We start from the raw sequence: 19,639 nt of genomic DNA, 5'->3' as shown, positions 1-19,639 counted from the left end.
AATACTATTTTGAACAATGTAGCCCCCTTCAATCGCTGAACATGAGAGTGGCGTCAGCTCTCGGAAGTCTATCCAGATATCACCTGGTTGATCTCCTGAGAAAACCATTCCTCATAGCATTCCTTTGTCTGCTTTCTGCTAATTGTAATGAGAGAGTTGATGAATACTATTTTGAACAAATATGGACAAGTTGTCATCACACAACAATAATGCATTTTTTTAAATAGTGTTTTGTGTGAGAGCTGGACTGGTCCACTAATCATGGAGCTCTGTCTCCAAAAGGTTTCCAAGAAAGATGGACTCTGTGCACAGTATACACACTTACTGCAAGCCTAGTTTATGTTCTTATCTTCAGCTAACACATGCAAATTTTGGATGAATCTCTGATAATGAAATTATGCTGTAAGTATATCAAGCTTGTATTTTTTGCCCATAGATGAATGCACAAGATCACCCTTTTTTCTTGTTGGTTAGAAGCATCACAAAGAAATGTAATGTTCATCATTATTCTATATAAGAGTTTCTATGAATTAGTTATACAAAAGCAACTTTTAATTGTGAAGAAAATGTATTTGTAACAGAAATGTTTTATACATCAATAAATACAGCATATCTTTAAGTTTTCTCTACAAATGTTCAATATGTGATCCTTTCATCACACGGCAAATGTCCTAACGGTATTCGATTTCCTGCCAAACCCTTTGAAGCATGTCTGCATCTATGGTTGAAGCTGCCTGCGTTATCTGGAACAGCAGCTCGTTGACGTTGCTGGGAAGGGGGGAACAAACACACGTTCTTTAAGGTAACCCCAGATAGAGAAATCCATGGGACAAATCAGGTGAACGAGGTGGCCACGGAATCGTTCCACCACAACCAACCCAAGTTGGTACTTCACGATTGAGGTAGGTGGTTACTTCTTTATGAAAATGCGGAGGTGCACCATCTTGTTGGAAAATGAAATCAGCACCCATATCTTCACGCAATTGTGGCATTAGATAATTCTCAAGCATGTGAGGGTATGATATGCCTCTGATGATGACTGGCGCAATACTAGAGAAGATAAGCAACCTCTCATGCCTCCAGTGGCGGCATCTGAAACACAACTGGAAGCAAATGACGTGCGACAATAAACTTGAAGATATTCTGCATTCATTGATGCATAAACCATTTCTGTTACACATACACTTCCTTCACAATTAATGGTTACTTTTGTGTAACTAATTTATAGAAACCCTGTATTTTAAGACAAAGTTTATGAGTTCTAAAAACAGGAGAAACATACTGTTGGTAACCAATTGGATGATAATTTATAATTTGAATCCAATTCTTCTAAACTATTTTCCCCATGGATTCATGATGAAAGTGCTGAGGTAAACAAGTCATCAATAAGATGTAGAGTTAATGGCTAATGCACACTTGCACTCTGCAGTTGATTTGCATCTCCCAAGCCGTTATTTCTACCTGAGATGATGTCACTGCAGTGTAATCTCTCATGGCAAAGTAGCCTTGCTGATCAGTTAACGTTTTTGTAAGGGCAGATGATATTTTACTCAAGGTCGCCCTACCAATGAAATTCCACCACCTAGTGATGCTCCCAGTCTGACTCTGTTTTGCATACTATCAGCCACAAGATATGGAACTTTTTTTTCAATGTATTTGTGTACATATTAGTGTGATCACTTGTTTTTAGTGCTCCTAGCATGAACATCCCGTCTATTGAGCAAGGCACATTAATAAATATCAAACATGGCATTTATTGAACTACTATCTTGCAGCATAAGGTTTGTATACCATTTGGAGTATAAATACTATGTATTCAATGGAAAATCCTCTATTTCAGTTTTTTGTGCCTGTATCCTATTTCATAGTCACCAACATTTATTAATCTGTTATCTAGAATGTGAAACATTCAAATCTCCCATTTACTGACAATATTATACAGAGGTACCCATTCTCCAAGACCAGTGGCTTGTGCATGCCCCTACAGATCATTTCATGAATCCTCAATATAGAAAAGGAAAGTTAAAAATTGTACTTACGTATGTGAGTATAGTGCTCTTATTGTAGAACGACGTTTCAGAGATTGACTATCTCTTTCCTCAGGTTCGTATAAAAACTAAGTACTTGGCATAGTACTGCGTCAAAAATGTAATATGAGGATTGTGGTTAAGGGTTGGTTAGGGTACATTTAAAATATTAAGTTTTTGCTATTAGAAGTACGTAAAAACCAAGCCGTTCCCTAATAAAACTTGTACAGTAGACCTATTCACAGGTAAAAAAGTTAAAAAAGTTAAAATTCTAAAAAAAACCTGCATAAATCACAATGCAACCTGCAGGTTTGGCCTTTCCTACCCAACTGTGCTTATCTATCCACATGAAGGTCAATTCTCAACGAATATTTCCCCTCCCCTTAATTTTCTCGTTTCCCCTTATTACGTCACAAATCCAACGTGAATTCACGTTCCTCTCTTGCAGCTTGCATAACTTCCGGAGTGACGTGGAAACCGATATTGGGTTCAATCTTCCAGGCTTTATCCCATTTTTTGAGGAAATTGATCCACCCTTCTTCCAAATTTCCTTCGTCCCTATTAAGATTACTCTTCCCCCCTCTACAAATACTCGCTGTTTCATACACGTTTCTTCCTAATTTCCTCCCCTCTTTTCTGATTACCTCTTTTTTTTGCGATTCTATGCCCACTTTCCAAAATATGTTCTGAGAGACCCGTTTTGGGAACTTTTTCCCTTATGTCCTTTTCATGCTCGCTCCATCTTTTACGTACTTCTAATAGCAAAAACTTAATATTTTAAATGTACCCTAACCAACCCTTAACCACAATCCTCATATTACATTTTTGACGCAGTACTATGCCAAGTACTTAGTTTTTATACGAACCTGAGGAAAGAGATAGTCAATCTCTGAAACGTCGTTCTACAATAAGAGCACTATACTCACATACGTAAGTACAATTTTTAACTTTCCTTTTCTATATTCTGGATTTGTGAGTAACACGCGACAAACCTATAAAATGCTCATGAATCCTCCCCAAATCATGACATAATCCCAATATAGTATATAATTATGAAAATTTGTCTCTGGAAAGTACATTTTTTTAGCTTCATTAAACACTATACTTGGTCTGCCTCTTCCCCTAAACAATGTGCCTATCCTACCCAAGACAGTGTATGCATTACACCCAAAAATTATTCATCATAATGAGTACATAATAATTGATTTTTATTTTAATACTATAGCCTGTTAAACTGTCCATTTTTTTTAATTGTTCAAATTTTTTAAATGATGGAATGCTAACATATTTATTGGTTAAAAGCTTTAGTTAATTTCATATGTCATAAAGCCGCATCGACGGTGCAGTGATAGCGTCATCGCCTTACAATCAAGGAATCCCAGGTTCGAATCCCGGCAGAGGCACATAGTGGTTTGGATTCCACTTTAAACTGTAAGTCCAGTCCCGATTTGCCTTACTGTGCATAAAAGTGGATTTAAAACCCCAACTTATTCATTCATTCAAATGTCATAAAGTGAATTATGTAAGTATGCATTTAAATTTTATGAGTGGAGCATAAGATTTAAGAAACCCACAATTTCAATACTTTACACAAATTGTTATGCAACTTTAGAAAATTCAACCTGGGCACAGGTGATAACCAAAACTGGGTTCTTCGTGTAACCAATGCAATTATTGTTTCACGGGGCATGTACAGAACCATAGCCAGGCATTCCTAAGGCTGGGGCCAAAATATAAAAGTTCCCTCCTTCAAAGAACTTGCCCCCTCTGTTTGAGGTAAATATAGTTATTTTAGTAATCCATAGCAATAATTTCATGGATTTTATCTCAAGTGCAAATTTCCCTTGCTAACATAAGATTGTCCTGCGACAATAAGTTACAAATATGAATTTGACATTATTTATTTTTCTGTTTTGTCAAGTAATGTGCAAGATGTTACTATGAAGTACACTTAGTACACCATCAAAGCAAAATATTTGCTATTAGAAGTTCCAAATGATGAAGACCAAAATGATGTACCTACTTCAAATTAAGTAATACACCAACAATAACCACTATATGGTACTGATACTGTAAGAAATTATATTATTCATCAATATTTAGAATGTTCGTCTATGTAATGCAGTTGTGGTATAGTTCCTTACAGCCACCTCATGAAAATGCTTAATATGCATTTGCCAATCTATTATTGCGAGCAAAGCATGTAAGAATCCACGATATTTACTCTTTTCCAGCTTCTCTTTCCACATGTTTGGAATAAGATTTGTGCATATCATATTGCTAAATAGAATTCACTATATATGTTCTTTCAACCTTCCTCGCACTACAGAAATCACTTGATAATCTAAGATTTAACACTTTATCAAAAGCTTCATATCTCACTTTCCTCAAATTAAATACTCAATCCTCATACCAACTCATGCCTACCTGAAGTTCATAATCTAAGACTTAACACTGATATTCAGAAGTTGGATATTGTCACCTCAATGTTTAATCCTCATTCCTCCACCAGAATTCATGTGTCAATTTAAGACCTAATGAAAGAATTCGATACTGCCCCTTCCCCCAATAATACATACGTATTACCCATTACAATTCACTTGTCAGTCTATTCTATTTTGTTGCATCAATGCCTAATTGATAACATAATTGAACTTGTGTCCAATACCATAGTGTTTGCTGTCAAATTTCCATTGCAAAAAAATTCTTCCACCTCCAGTAAAAAGTTGGGTGGACAGAACGTGCATACACAAACTTACATGTGGGCAGCTCTGCCCTAAATACTTCCTTTTCTTCATTTTATGGATTCAAAATGGTGTACCTAAGATGTAAACTTTTTACATTTATTTTAGAAAAGTATGTAAATGTTGAATTTTATACTATTTTGAGTAAAAAAATACTCCCCGAAAATATTGATGTAATCTGTACCATAATCCCCTCCTGTTATTGTAATTAAATAATTTTATTGTATCAGAATTTAATTCATAACTATCTATGTTGAACACGTACAATCATGTGAACTATTTAAGTAGTAAGTAATCAAATATGTTTTTCTTTAAATTACTCTGTGTAATATATTGCAGTATGATTGATATAATAAATCCATTATTTAAATATATTTCAAATTCCATTCCCTGCATAAAATATAGCTAAGGAATATTATGTATTTGTAACTTGCATGCATCTATTTGGAATTTTCTTTTGCTCTACCTTATTATGGTGGTACAGTTCACAGTATCAATTTCTTATTATTATTAATATTGTTATTTAAATGCCGACTTATATACAGTCTTCATTTTATACTGCTCAATCTCATTTTCTTGATAACTCTTTTGTTGCAATACATTTTCAGTAACTTTGAGAGTGAAAGTTTCTTTTCTTTTTTTATTGATAACAGTTATTTTTAATGATTATATTTTTGTGTCTGATAATTTCAGTGAGAATATATCATGTGACACCACAGAATTGGAATGTGAGAGGGAAGTCAATTTTACCACATCACAAGAGAATCATATTTCACAATACAACTTTGTAGCAGAATTCCCGAATTCTAGCTCTTCCTTCAAAGCAGATGATGAAAACTCTGAGAAAACATCAATGCAAAAAAATGGCACATGTGAAGTGGATGACATTTTAAAGAATGAATTTGATACAGTTGTTCCTGTGATATTACCAGATAAAAAACCTGATCCAATTGCAAATGTTAATATGGCTGAACAGTCAGTTGTATGCAAATCAGAAGCCAAGGAAGGGGAAAATCCATTCAGTTGGAAGGAGAATGAATTTGACATGGAAGAAAATAAATTGTCATGCATGAGGGAGGAATATGTGAAGAAGGAGGAAGATGTGAAATATAATGATAAAGAAACCCCAACTATTAAAACAGAAGACGGAAATGAAATTAATCTTACAGACATGGATTTGAACCATATAGTGAAAGATAAAGATACTAATTCAAGGTAATTAACAATATCTACACTATAACATACTTTTTCCTGTCAATAGGCTTTCCTTTATAGTAATAAAATAGGATGTTCCAGAATTGCCTGACACATTTAAGTCACAATGGCACAAAAATATTGAAGAGAAAAAATGAAATGCTGTACTCTCTCATATCTTCACTTCAACATCAGCTTTTTTGGTTTTCCACATGTATCTGGTTGATATTGAAGTTCTCGTTTTTGTTGGTTTTTTTTTTTGCCTGTCTTACTTTTCTTCAGTTTTTCACTGTTTAGAGTGCTTCACCCTGGGATTTCACAACCCCTCTGTTGGCATTTCTCCTGATGTCTTTTGCTTTCACAAATGAGATGTCATGAAAGATTGCAGAGAGAACTGTTTCTTACTTAGTGATAGTTTCTGATGTTTCCACTAACACACAGATGCTGTATTACCTAAAATATATAACTAAATATCTAGTCACACATGCATACATTTTTTGTACATACATATATTTGTGTGTGTGTGTGTGTGTGTGCGTTGGTATACCCATCATTAGGAGGAAGAAGATCAGAAAAATTACCAGCATTACGAGGAACTTTTTCATTGCGAGGTATTTTTGGCGGTTCCTCGGAACGAGAGAGCACATTATTTAATATTATGGCCGAACGGGCAAAGGAATGTTTAATGTCATGGTATTAATCGACGAAGGTGACCAAGATCTACATTTTGATATAAGATAGAACAATGTCCGACAATTGCACTCAGAGTTATGCTACAAAACAGTGCAGTTTTTCTGCTTCCTCTTTTCGGGCATTGTACCTGTACGTGTGTATCAGGTGTTTATCAGTTCCTCTCAGCGGGGCTCTGCGTGTGTGTCGTTCAAGCAACTCCAGAGACATCTGCGGTGTGTGAATAATAGAGGAACTACATCAGCGGTGACGTCATGGCAGAGCGAGTTAGGTCGTAGGGGTGGGAACTGCGGTTGCAGATAACAACATTGTCAGATCTCCCTTCCTTCCACTTACACGACTCAGCATTTTTCACTGATGGCTCTGAACGTTGCGTTGTCCTCAGTGCTGCATAAGTTGCAACGCTGGAGAATGCAGCGTAGCTACATCATTGCATACATGGGAAATGTTAACGGTGATTCACGATTGCGTTCTGAGCGGGTTCGTTGTGTGGTAGTAGCCATTTTTAATATATCGGTTTGAGCTTGGACAATTATGTCTCGTATTTCTCGGAAAAGATATATATCAAGGAAGAATTGTAGCAATCTGCCCAAGGCCACGCGTGAGCGACCAAAGAATATTGTTGGAAATGTTTGTGTATTTTCTCATCAAGAAAGCAAACTAGCAGGATTTCTTCATGTATTAATTAACAAAACATTCAACCAGAGTTCGTATACTGGAATATTGGAAATGATTGCACTTAATCTAACTAAAGCACGAAAACCAGATACAGGACAGTATACTACAAGAACAACATACATATTTAAGTTCTTAATTCTGGTCTAATTATACTCCACTCGTTAAAAATTTGCATCTCCTCCTCTGTGGTGACAGTGGCATACAACTTCAACCTCCTTCCCGAAATACCTTCCACCCTTAAAATATTTCTTTCGTTACTAGAATGCAAATTCATATGTTCAAAAATGGCAAAATACGCAGTTAAACATTAAAAAGAATAGGGTCTACACTAAAATTTCAATATTTCTCGTAATACATGTCTCTAAAGTAAGGTCGAATGCACACAGAACCAACAGGCGACACGTGTTGCTTAAGGATTTCACCAATCCAACGCAAGTTTCTGTGTCGTATCATGCCTGCCGATACATTGTGAAATGTTACTGCGGATTGGCACATTTCCAATCGACATATGTCATATGCACTTGCTGCTTCGGAGTGAAATCCACATGTTCCTTCACGTTTCGATCTGAAGCTATAGGCGACAAGCAACATGGATATATCAAGCAGCTTTTAGACCAAAGCAACACACAACATATATCTCTTCGGAACTAGTCAATCAACATCAATATTTCACACCTTAGCGGTAGCCCCAGAAGACTGAGTTCAACTGGTGAAATTCTCAAGCACCACGTGTCTCTTGGATGTGAAATCTCTCAATGAGAGAAGAGCCCAGTTCGAGCGACATGTAAAAGCTTGCTAAATCAACACATGCACCGTGCACAAGTGAACAGACAGAGTCAATTTGATGCATGTCCCGAGGGACATGGTGGTTTCACACCCAAGCGACAAGCTACACGAGACCCTTCAATCTAATGCAAAACATTCATTGCGCATGCGGGAACAACAGAAACAGGTGACACGATGCACCATATTGAGAACATAGTTGAGTCGAAGCTACAAATGCAGCTTTTGTCGCTTCAGTTCAAAAAGTTCCATTTATCCCTGAATGTTTGTTTTCAAGAAGCAAGTGAGAGGGGGATTTCACACTGAAACGAAACGACATGCATGATTTTGGGCGAGCAATGAAGGTTTCGATTTGCGGTGGGGCCTAGCACCATGCACTTGCCTACGCAGGGGGGAGCTGATGGCACAACGGCTCTCCAGAAATTTTAAGAAAATCCAAATTTTAAAATGAAAATTTGTTAAGAACTCAAAGAAAGGAAAGATGTAAACGCAAACCTCCCTTAAAGTTAAAATGACACCCGATAAACAATTCTGTGTTCGAGTACAATTTTAATAGAGTGAAAAGTACAAAATGTACAATATATTTTATTCGGTATCCAGCAATTCTAGAACAAAACTATGTACTATACACCTTTACAATTTCAGCCCCTCCAGAACAAAAAGCCAGTGGCACCGTGAGAACAATTGGAGCAAACTCTGATATCGAAAACCAGAAAACTGCGGCGTCCAGAGTTCATTACCCGGTTGAGGCATATTGTGGTTCGGATCCCATTTAAACTGTAGGTTCAATCCCGATTACCCTTTCTGGGCATAAAGTGACTAACTAACTCTCTAGCCTTCTTAAACCCGAAGGTTCATGCCTGCAGCAACACAGGTCTTCCATCTGTCCCTATCCTGAGCAAGATCTATATAATCTTTTCCATCCCTACCGATTTCCTTTGGGTCCATTTCAACGTTGTCCCTCCATCTTCGTCTTGGCCTTCCTACAGGTCTCTTACCATCAGGTTTCCCAACAAGAATCCTGTAAACTCCTCTTTCCTCTCCCATTCTTTACACATGTCCTGCCCACCTAAGTCTTCTTGATTGAATTATTCTAATAATATCTGGACATGAATACAAATTATGTAGTTCTAAATTATGTAACCTTCTCCACTCACCTGTCTCCTCATCCCTTTTAGGTCCAAAGATTTTCCAAAGGATCTTATTTTCAAATACTCTCAATTTATGTTCCTCTTTCAATGTAAGGGACCAAGTTTCACACCCATATAATACTACAGGCAAAATTACTGTTTTTAAAAAAATCTTACATTGAACTTGATTGAAAATACATTTTTGCTTGCAAGTTTGAATATGTATATTAATAATAATAATGTTAACAATAATAACTTTAATTAATAGAGTACGTAATGAAGTACAAAAACATTGAGAATTTGATCAAATTTTGCTTTGCTTATAGAGATGTTACTGATGCAAGTATTGATGGAATGAACTGCAATGAATATTTTGCTACCCTTGAAAAACAAAACCTAAGAACGAACCAGAGAACGGACTCCCCCCCTCCCTGTCCTGTTTGAGTGCGGGGGAGAGTGGTCGGACGCTCAGACTAAAAGCTTGGTAACTCTGAACTACCCTTTCTTTATCAGGGGGGGGGGGGGGGTGTGCGAAGAAGTGTTTGCACATCCTTTAATTTTCTTCCGCACCTCTTTTTCAACTATTAACACTAACTCTTTAGAGTGCCATGTAATCTCATGTCATATTCAGAGCCGAATGTTACGTTCTGAAGTGATCGGTTGATTAATTGATTTAGTTCATTTTACTTTGCGTTTTGTGCCTCTTGGCTAATTTGTGAAGATGGGGATGGGGGATGAAATGATGAAATTGTTGAATGGACATTTACAAACAACGAAGCCCGAGCGGGATTCGAACCCGGGACCCCTAGCTTCTCAGCATGATGTGCTAACCACTTGGCCACGGGGCCTGTCAACGTTCTGAAGTGAGACCGCTATTATTGTTTACAACAGGCAAACATTGATCGCCGATTTCTTCCATGTACTGTCCGCAGTTTATAAAGGCAAGCCGCCATTGTCTTTCTTTCGTCAGCATTGTTGTTGAGAAATGTTTCTTCTTATGTTCAACTATTCTGTGTTTGTCAATAAATGCCTATAGCTCAGTGTCAGGTGTTTTATGTTATCTTTTGCATTGTTGATACACGGTTTTTGTTGTCTGCCTACTATCGGATTAAAAATTATAGATACTCGAGTTTGGACTCCAATTAAAAATTAATCAGTAGACCTACATAAAAAGGAGTTACATCAAGATTTTAACTGTTTCAATTCTGTGGTAAGCTACAGTAACCTATTTTTTCTAAGTATGCTTTCGATTTTTAGTCGTCTTGAGAATAAAAAGAAAGTGCTGTTTTTTGTGTTTTCCAAACAAGAAAATCAAAAAATTAGAAAATTGCAGTGCGATCGTGATGAAATTTAAATATGCAGGTAAAAAGTTTGTAAATAGAATTCTTAATTTATATTTTTTTCTATCGGCTTAAAAGTCAATTTTGTCTTATCAATTTTCTGAAACATATTCCCTCCAATCCCGTGGGAAAATATCTTGCTTGCCTCTCCTTGGAAAAATCCTCCAATTTTCCATGTATGTCATTGGCCTCCCTTGAATAAGCTGTTCTTTTCAAATCTTTAAACATGTCTTGTACTAAAACCGAGCCAAAATGAAGCTTGTCACTGGTATTGACTGATTGACTTGGAGTTTGTCCATTTTATGCACAGTAAAGCTGCACCTATAGTTTAAAGTGGGATCCGAACCACTATGTGGAACCACATAGTTGTTCGGATCCCACTTTAAACTGTAGGCCCAGTCTCGATTAGCCTATATGTGCATAAAGTGGACTGTTGAAGATTGTAAATAGTATTGCTTTCCGCTCCTCATTTGTTTTTATTTTACTCCCGCTGGGAGCTTCTTGCAAGAACTCGGAATTCTGGGAGCGTGGTATTCGAACACAGCAGCATGGTGCATGTCGGCTCGCGGCAGCGGGAGAACATTTCAGCTAGCCTATCGGATGTGGGCGTTTTTGTATTTCTTCAGTGTGCAAACATATTTAACTATTATATAATACCAAGTGAATTAAAGGACTTGTATCATATGCAAATTTGTTGCTATATCCGTTGTTCCAGCCCTATGGTAAGATAGACAATATGGCGTCATACCCAGAGATGCTAGTTTTCTTTCATGTTGATACGTGGAAGGTATCTACAGACATTTATGGTCCTCCGCATTCCGGATATAGTGACAGTTTGTTTCGTGCAGGTCAGTGATCATCAGGTGTGACAGTGCTAATTGTGACAGTGTTACAGAACAAACAGTGTTTTTGGTTTGCACAGATACATGTTTTCCGCGCTTTCGTAACGAACATCGTTACAACGAATTTTGCAGTGACCTTGAACTCGGTTGCGATTAAGTAGCATTAATCGTCACGGTACGGTGGAATCAGCTGTTTCAGGAACTCTCGTTCGCGAACGCATGAAGAAATAGCTGACCTTGAACTTTTCTTCTGTTCTACGATTTTCGTCGGAATCAACAATGAGGCTCTGCGGAGAAAAACACAATCAACAATCAACTCCCCGTGAAGTGTGTTAGCTTCGGCAGCGGTGAGTACAAAAGTCTGGTTTCCTATAACATTCCTTTTCCTTCATTGTTTCATAGCCCTTTGTATTCTTGTGTTTATTTCTGCATTCAGTTTCGTTTCTCAGCAAGCATGGCAAACGTAAGAGCATTGATCAAAGAAAGAAGCTCCCACAAAGGGAAACTTATACGCATTCAATCGTATGTCAGTACTTACGATGAATCCTCAGCTAAAATACAACAAATAAAAACCCGTATGGAACATGTAAATGCTATCTGGAGTAAATTGGAAGGCGTTCTAGACACAATAGAATCAGAAACAACCGAGGGTGAGCACAACGCGGAAAGGAATCAAATCGAAGAAATGTATTTCGATTTAAAGTCACAGATTCAAACATTAATTGACAACCATGATAAAGCAACATGTGTAGAAAACAAATGTGTATCTAAAACTTCAAATACGCAAGTGAAACTGCCGGCAATTGCATTACCACATTTTAGCGGTAATTACACGCAGTGGGTGTCTTTCAAGGACACGTTCGTATCGCTGATACACAACAATGTAGATATTTCAAATGTTCAGAAGTTTCAGTATTTGCGCGTATCGTTGAAAGGCGAGGCCTTACATCTAATTCAAAATTTGCCAATGACAGAAGCAAATTACGCTATTGCTTGGGAGCAACTCAATGAGCGATACGACAATAAAAGGTTGATTGCAGTCTCACATGTAAATGATATTTTACATATCAATCCAGTTGTAAAGGAGAATTGTCAGGAACTTCGTGCATTTACAAACACTGCAGTTAGCTCTATTTCAGCGCTCAAAATGATAGCTGACGACACGTCGTTAACTGATATAATTTTAGTTCAGCATCTTGTTTCAAATCTCGACCCTGCAACGAGAAGAGCATTTGAACTAGAAAGTAATGATGCTGAATTTAGCACATTAGATCAGCTCTTTAGTTTTCTAGAGCACAGATGCCAGGCTCTTGAAAAGATTAATCCAGTTACGAGTGAAGGTAACAAGGTAGCAACAAAATCATCTACAAATATGCACAAACAGTACAGTGCTAAATGTCAACAATCTTCGAAGTCATATGTTACAACAGATTCTTCATTGTGCATGTTTTGTAAAGCAAACAAACATCGCTTATTTTCGTGTGAAGCCTTTAAGAAAGCTTCTATTTCACAAAAGTATAAATTTTTACGTGAGAATCGCGTATGCTTTAACTGTCTTAGCAGCAACAATCACGTTTCGGCACAGTGTAAATATGGAGTGTGCAAGCGATGTAAACAGAAGCATAGTACTTTACTTCATGTAGATGAAGGTACATCCAATGTAAACCAGCAGCGTGAAATGTCATATGGGGGTCACGTGAACACATCGATGGTAAACAATACAAGCGATTCTTCGCAGCATTCAGATCAAGCACCTCAGGTTTCTTATTGTTCAATTAAGCAGAAAAACGCGTCACAGGTGTTACTTGCTATGGCAATTGTTCAAGTACAAGATATAGCGGGCAATTGGGTCAATTGTCGTGCTCTCTTGGATGCGGCGAGTCAGAATAATTTCATTGTTGAAGATTTTGTTCAAAGTCATCGTCTTAGAAAGGTAAAGCATCGAGTTCCCATTCAGGGAATCAACAATTCGTCAGCTGAATCGAGTCATTCAGTAGAGATCCGTCTGAGATCTAATAATAGCAATTTTACGACAAGTATTTCGTGCTCAGTGTTGCCAACCATTACAGGATTAATGCCTTCAGAAAAGTTTGATGCATCTGAATGGAACATTCCAACAGATATTCGTTTAGCAGACCCAAGCTTTTGTTCGCCTGGCAAAATACAGATTCTGCTTGGTGCAGAGGTTTTCTTTACCATTATGAAGCCTGAAAAGAGAACAAAACCAGGAAATTTCCCCATTCTTCAAGACACAGAGTTTGGATGGATTATTGCAGGGAAGATTCCAGCAACATCTTCTAGCAACAGTATTACTAGGTCATTTTTCACGAGAAAGGAAGATTCTCTCAGCTCGCAACTCCAACAGTTGTGGATCATAGAGGAGATCCACACGAAACTGCAATCACCAGAAGAAATTGCTTGCGAGCAACATTTTCAGCGAAATGTGACACGAGATGAAAGTGGCCGTTATACGGTCAGGCTGCCATTATGTAAGGATCGTTCAGTGTTAGGTGACTCCTCACACTCTGCATTAACTCGATTTCACCAATTAGAAACGAGGCTTCAACGTCAACCACAATTAAAGGCTGATTATACAGAATTTATGCAAGAATATTACCAGTTGGGACACATGGAACCCATAGGGAATTTAAATGATGTACAAACAAATGACTGCACAAAATTTTTCATTCCGCATCATTGTGTTTTCAAGGATTCCAGTACAACGAAAATACGTGTTGTTTTTGATGGGAGTTCGCCATCAACAAGCGGTGAATCAATAAATAGCATACAAATGGTTGGACCTACCATACAGGAAGATTTATTTTCAATTGTTCTAAGATTTTGAACTCACAAGGTGGCATTGGTTTCTGATGTAACAAAGATGTATAGAATGATACACATACATCCAGATGACAGGCCACTGCAATGCATTCTGTGGAGAAACTCTCCTCAGGAACTCTTAACAGTATTTCAATTGAATACGGTCTCGTATGGGCTTACATCAAGTGCCTTTTTAGCAACCAGATGTCTGAAGCAGTTAGCCGAAGATGAAGCAGTTAACTTCCCACACGCATGTCAAGTGTTGCAGCGTGATTTCTATGTTGATGATTACGTTGGAGGAAGCAGTAGCGTGCAAGGTGCGTTACAACTTTATCAAGATCTTTCAGAACTTCTGAAAAGAGGAGGATTCATCTTACGAAAGTGGTGCTCCAACAGCACTGAAGTACTCAACGCTATTCCAGAATCACTGAGAGAGACTCAAAATCTAATTCATTTTCATACCGAAGGTGTTAAAACTCTAGGAATTTCATGGAATCCCTCGGCAGACACTTTCATGATTAACATTGGAGCCAAGTCTGTCAACATGATGTCACACAAATCAACCAAACGTCAAGTAGCCAGTGTTATTGCCCAGATTTTTGATCCAATTGGACTACTTTCACCAGTAACTGTAATGTATAAATATTTTTTACAACAGTTGTGGCTTCACAACATAAACTGGGATGATCCACTTCCAGAAAGCCTGCAAGTTGAATGGGTTCATCTTCATTCTCAGCTACCAGTCATCAGTGAAATGCAAATACCACGTTTCATCCTAACACCTGGTTGTGTCAAGAATATACAAATCCATGGCTTTTCCGATGCATCGGAGAAAAATTATGGCAGTTGCTTGTACGTTCGTTCAGCAAACGAAGAAGGTTACACCGAAGTTCACTTACTGTGCTCAAAATCACGGGTCGCCCCGATCAAGAAAACCACTCTTCCTAGATTGGAACTGTGCGCTTCAGTCTTATTGGCCAAATTACTCAACAAGACTCTCCCAATTTTGAGACTTAATATTGACAATGTTTATTTGTGGACAGATTCACAAATAGTTCTGGCATGGCTCAGATCGCCAGCAAGCAGATGGAAGCCTTTTGTATCCAACAGAGTAGCGCAAATTCAAGAATTTACTCAAACTTATCAATGGAGACATGTTTCGTCCAAGGATAATCCAGCGGATTTAATCTCCCGTGGAGTTAAACCTCAAGATATTCATCATCATTCGGTATGGTTTCATGGTCCAGCTTGGTTGCAAGAAGATGAAACGTGCTGGCCATCATCATCATCTGACACAAGTCTTAAGAACAAAGATGTTCCTGAACAACGAAAGCTTCCTGTAACTACACTGGTGTCTCATCTGCAATCAGAGGCAATAATAAACGATTTTTCTACATTTTTCAAATTGTTAAGGATTGTAGCGCTCTGTAAAAGATTCATTCGCAATTGTAAAAATGCAAGTAACAAACAATGCGATCCACTTACTTCAATTGACATTGAAGACGCTACTCAAACGTGTGTCATTATGACACAAATTTCGTTCTTTCATCGAGAGATAAATGATCTCACTGCCAAAGGGCAAGTATCCAACAAAAGTATCCTTAAAGACTTACACCCCTTTCTGGATAATCAGGGAATTCTTCGTGTTGGAGGTAGGCTAGAAAATAGCAACTTGGAATTCAGCAGCAAGCATCAAATCATTTTGCATCCAAAAAGTCACTTCGCCCGTTTACTAATTGCATCAGAGCATGAACGATTGATGCACGCAGCACCTCAATTGTTAATCTCATCCATTCGAGAAAGGTACTGGATACCTAGAATACGACAAGTTATTAAGCAAATCATTCATCAGTGTTTAACTTGTTATCGTTTGAAGGCATCCGCAGCACAACAGCTAATGGGACAGCTCCCATCCATCAGAATTACACCTAGCAAGGCATTTAATCATGTGGGCATAGACTATGCCGGACCATACGTCATCAAAGTAGGGTCAATCAGGAGTAAAATCACAAAGAAATGCTACATAGCTCTTTTTACGTGCCTAGCCACGAGAGCAATACATCTTGAGCTAGTAACAGACCTTACTTCTGAAGCTTTCATAGCAGCATTGCGACGCTTCACAGCAAGGCGAGGCAAGTGTTCCACCATTATCAGCGATAATGCCACAACATTTCAAGGAGCGAAGAACGAACTTCAGAAACTTCAATTGCTATTTCAATCGCAAGGATTCAGTGAAGACATTCAAAGGTATGCAGCACAAGAAAACTTTCAGTGGAAAAATTCACCTCCACGTAGCCCAACATTCGGTGGTGTCTGGGAAAGCGCCATAAAATCCATGAAGTACCATCTTCGTAGAGTCGCCAAGAATGCTGTACTGACATACGAAGAGCTGTCAACTCTTTTGTGCCAAATCGAAGCTTGCTTAAACTCTCGACCTCTTACATCCTTACCTGATTCTCATGAAGAATTTAATTACCTCACTCCAGGCCACTTTCTTATTGGTGGTCCACTAACTTCCTTTCCTCAACCAGACTTAAGTGATCTCAAGGAAAATAGACTTTCCAGGTGGCAACGAGTTCAACAGTTTCAACAAAGGATTTGGAGAAACTGGTCCCGAGATTATTTTCATGGTATGCAACAGCGTCAGAAGTGGACAACCACGCAGCCCAACCTGCAACCAGGACTACTTGTGCTTCTGAAAGAAGACAACCTACCCCCATTATCTTGGAAAATGGGCATTATAGAAGAAGTGTTTCCAGGGAAAGACAATTTAGTTCGTGTAGCCGTGGTTCGCACCAAGGATGGAGTGTACCGAAGGGCTCTCAGTAAGATTGTACCTCTTCCAGATGGGAAGATCAATTGAACTTTCATGATTTAGTTTGGATGCTGTGTATTCCAACGGGGGGGGGGGGGGGGGAGAATGTTGAAGATTGTAAATAGTATTGCTTTCCGCTCCTCATTTGTTTTTATTTTACTCCCGCTGGGAGCTTCTTGCAAGAACTCGGAATTCTGGGAGCGTGGTATTCGAACACAGCGGCATGGTGCATGTCGGCTCGTGGCAGCGGGAGAACATTTCAGCTAGCCTATCGGATGTGGGCCTTTTTGTATTTCTTCAGTGTGCAAACATATTTAACTATTATATAATACCAAGTGAATTAAAGGACTTGTATCATATGCAAATTTGTTGCTATATCCGTTGTTCCAGCCCTATGGTAAGATAGACAATATGGCGTCATACCCAGAGATGCTAGTTTTCTTTCATGTTGATACGTGGAAGGTATCTACAGACATGGACATAAAACACCAACTCAAAGCAAATCAAACCAAGCCTGACATAAATGTAGGCTTGAATAAAATATTTTATTAAGGAGAGCTTTAAAGAGAAAGAGGACAAAGTGAGTAGTGGCGCACAGCTGTAAATTGCAGGGAGGCACAGAGCATATTAGTTACACTACTGGCCATAACTCCTCTTACTGCCTCATCCATACTTATGAAATTTCTGAATACACCATTGTGAGGTCATAGTTAGTTATGTGATCATTAATTTCACTAAATATTACACGGTTCGTACGAGAAGGAATACTTTTCGGATCTATTCTTGACATCAGCTGGAGGACTTACCTTACGAATAGTGATGTGATTTTCTTTAGACCAATAAAGAATTAAAAGAAGTAGGAAATAAGATAACACTACTACTCTGGAAAACTGGAAATGAAAAATATTGGTCATAACTATAATTTAACTGCTCCTTATTTCTTCAAAAGGCAATGGTCGATATATATAAAGCATTTAATTTCATTTGTCCGCCATTTTGGAAAATTGTCATATGAGCTACATGCAGTAAAATTCCGAAGGGAACCCCTTCTGAAATCATTTATTTTGTGTAAACCTACATGTGTGCAAAGTGGCTACTTTCTATCTGGAAGTGCAATCTTTTTCCATACAGTGGGATGCATGGGTATTGCCCCGAAGCCGTAGTGGTAACGTCATCGCCATTTAATCAAGTGTACCTGGTTTGATACCCGGTGCAGGCAAACGTGGTTCGGTTTCCACTTTAAATTGTATATCTATTCCCGATTAGCCTTCGTGTGTACCAAATTCAGTATTGCCAAGCAAATTGTCCTTCGCCATCGCATTGAAACAAAACGTCAGTGAAACTGCTGACAACTTCCACAGCAGCATATATTAAGAGCCGGTCCTTAAAAACACGAAGGATGCAAGAGAAAATTCATGAAAATTGCTATGGACAATTTGCCGAGCAGTACTTGTCCACCCCAATGTACAACCCATACTACAAGGTACATTCAATAAATAACTGGAAATATATTTTTTTTTTTACAGAATCTATTATTCAAATGGAATACAACACATGATGATTATTCAACGTAGTACCCCTCAAGTTCAATGCACATACGCCAGTGCTCCACAAGCCTTCCAATTCCACGTGCAAAGAATTCTTTTGCGCATGTGCGTAACCAGTCATCCACTGCTGGCTGGACTTCCTCATCATCCTCGAACCTTGAGCCACTAAGAGCGTCTTTAAGTGGGCCAAAAATGTGATAATCTGAAGGTGTCAGATCCGGGGAAGAGGGGGGGGTTAAACAGATGAACTTTAGGTCTTTGATGGTAGCTAATGGGACTCTAGCAGTGTGTGGTCTTGCGTTTTCATGCAGTAACAGGACGCCACTGGACACCAGACCATGTCGCTTCAAAATTGCTGGTTTCAAATTTTCACGCATAAGGTTTGCGTATGTCACACTGTTTACATTTTGACCTCTAGCCATGTAATGTTCAAGAATTGTTCTCTTATGATCCCAAAACAAAGTCAACATTACCTTACCAGCACTTCTTTCAGCTTGCACCTTCTTGGGCCTTGGAGATGAAGAATGTCGCCACTCCATTGTAGCCCCCCCTTCGTTCAGGTTCATAAAAATGTACCCAACTTTCATCTCCCGTGACAATACGGTGAAGAAATGCCTCCCCTTGAGCCTCTTACTTTCGCAAAAGCTCCCCCCACACATCCATTCGCCTGTCTTATTTCTGGTGTCAAATGTTTTAAACCCACCTTGCACACACTTTCTTGAACATCAGTACGTCATGAACGATATGGTGGGCTGATCCGACACTAACGTTCATCTTTGATGCAATCTCACTCACCGTAATATGCCCGTTTTCCCGCATCAAGTCGTCAACTCTCGCAATGTTGTTCTTTGTGACTGCAGAGACAGAGCGTCCTGGACGTGACAAATCTTGAACACTTTTTACACCCTGTTTGAACTTCTCTGCCCACTCAAACAGCTTTCACCATATTGCACTGCCATCCGACGGTGAATTTAGATTGGTTTCAACCCTTCAACTAACAGAAATCTAATGACACTTCGCTGCTCCAAG

The 19,639-nt window shown here is 38.5% G+C and overlaps 1 protein-coding gene across 2 annotated transcripts in view; it reads left to right on the top strand.

Annotated features, from left to right (window-relative positions):
• The window catches only part of LOC145982329 (uncharacterized), an 86,228-nt gene that overhangs the window by 29,346 nt on the left and 37,243 nt on the right, over positions 1 to 19,639 (top strand). For both annotated transcript variants that reach the window (XM_083115889.1, XM_083115890.1), the window contains one exon: positions 5,465 to 5,986. In XM_083115889.1, the coding sequence (XP_082972015.1) occupies positions 5,465 to 5,986 (522 nt within the window). The remainder of the gene's footprint in view (positions 1 to 5,464; positions 5,987 to 19,639) is intronic.

This window comes from Lepisma saccharinum, unplaced genomic scaffold, assembly GCF_977018435.1.
Source record: "Lepisma saccharinum unplaced genomic scaffold, izLepSacc3.1 HAP1_SCAFFOLD_126, whole genome shotgun sequence".
NCBI lineage: Eukaryota > Metazoa > Arthropoda > Insecta > Zygentoma > Lepismatidae > Lepisma > Lepisma saccharinum.
Note: the sequence above shows the minus strand (reverse complement) of the source record. Positions and strands in the feature narration are given on the sequence as shown.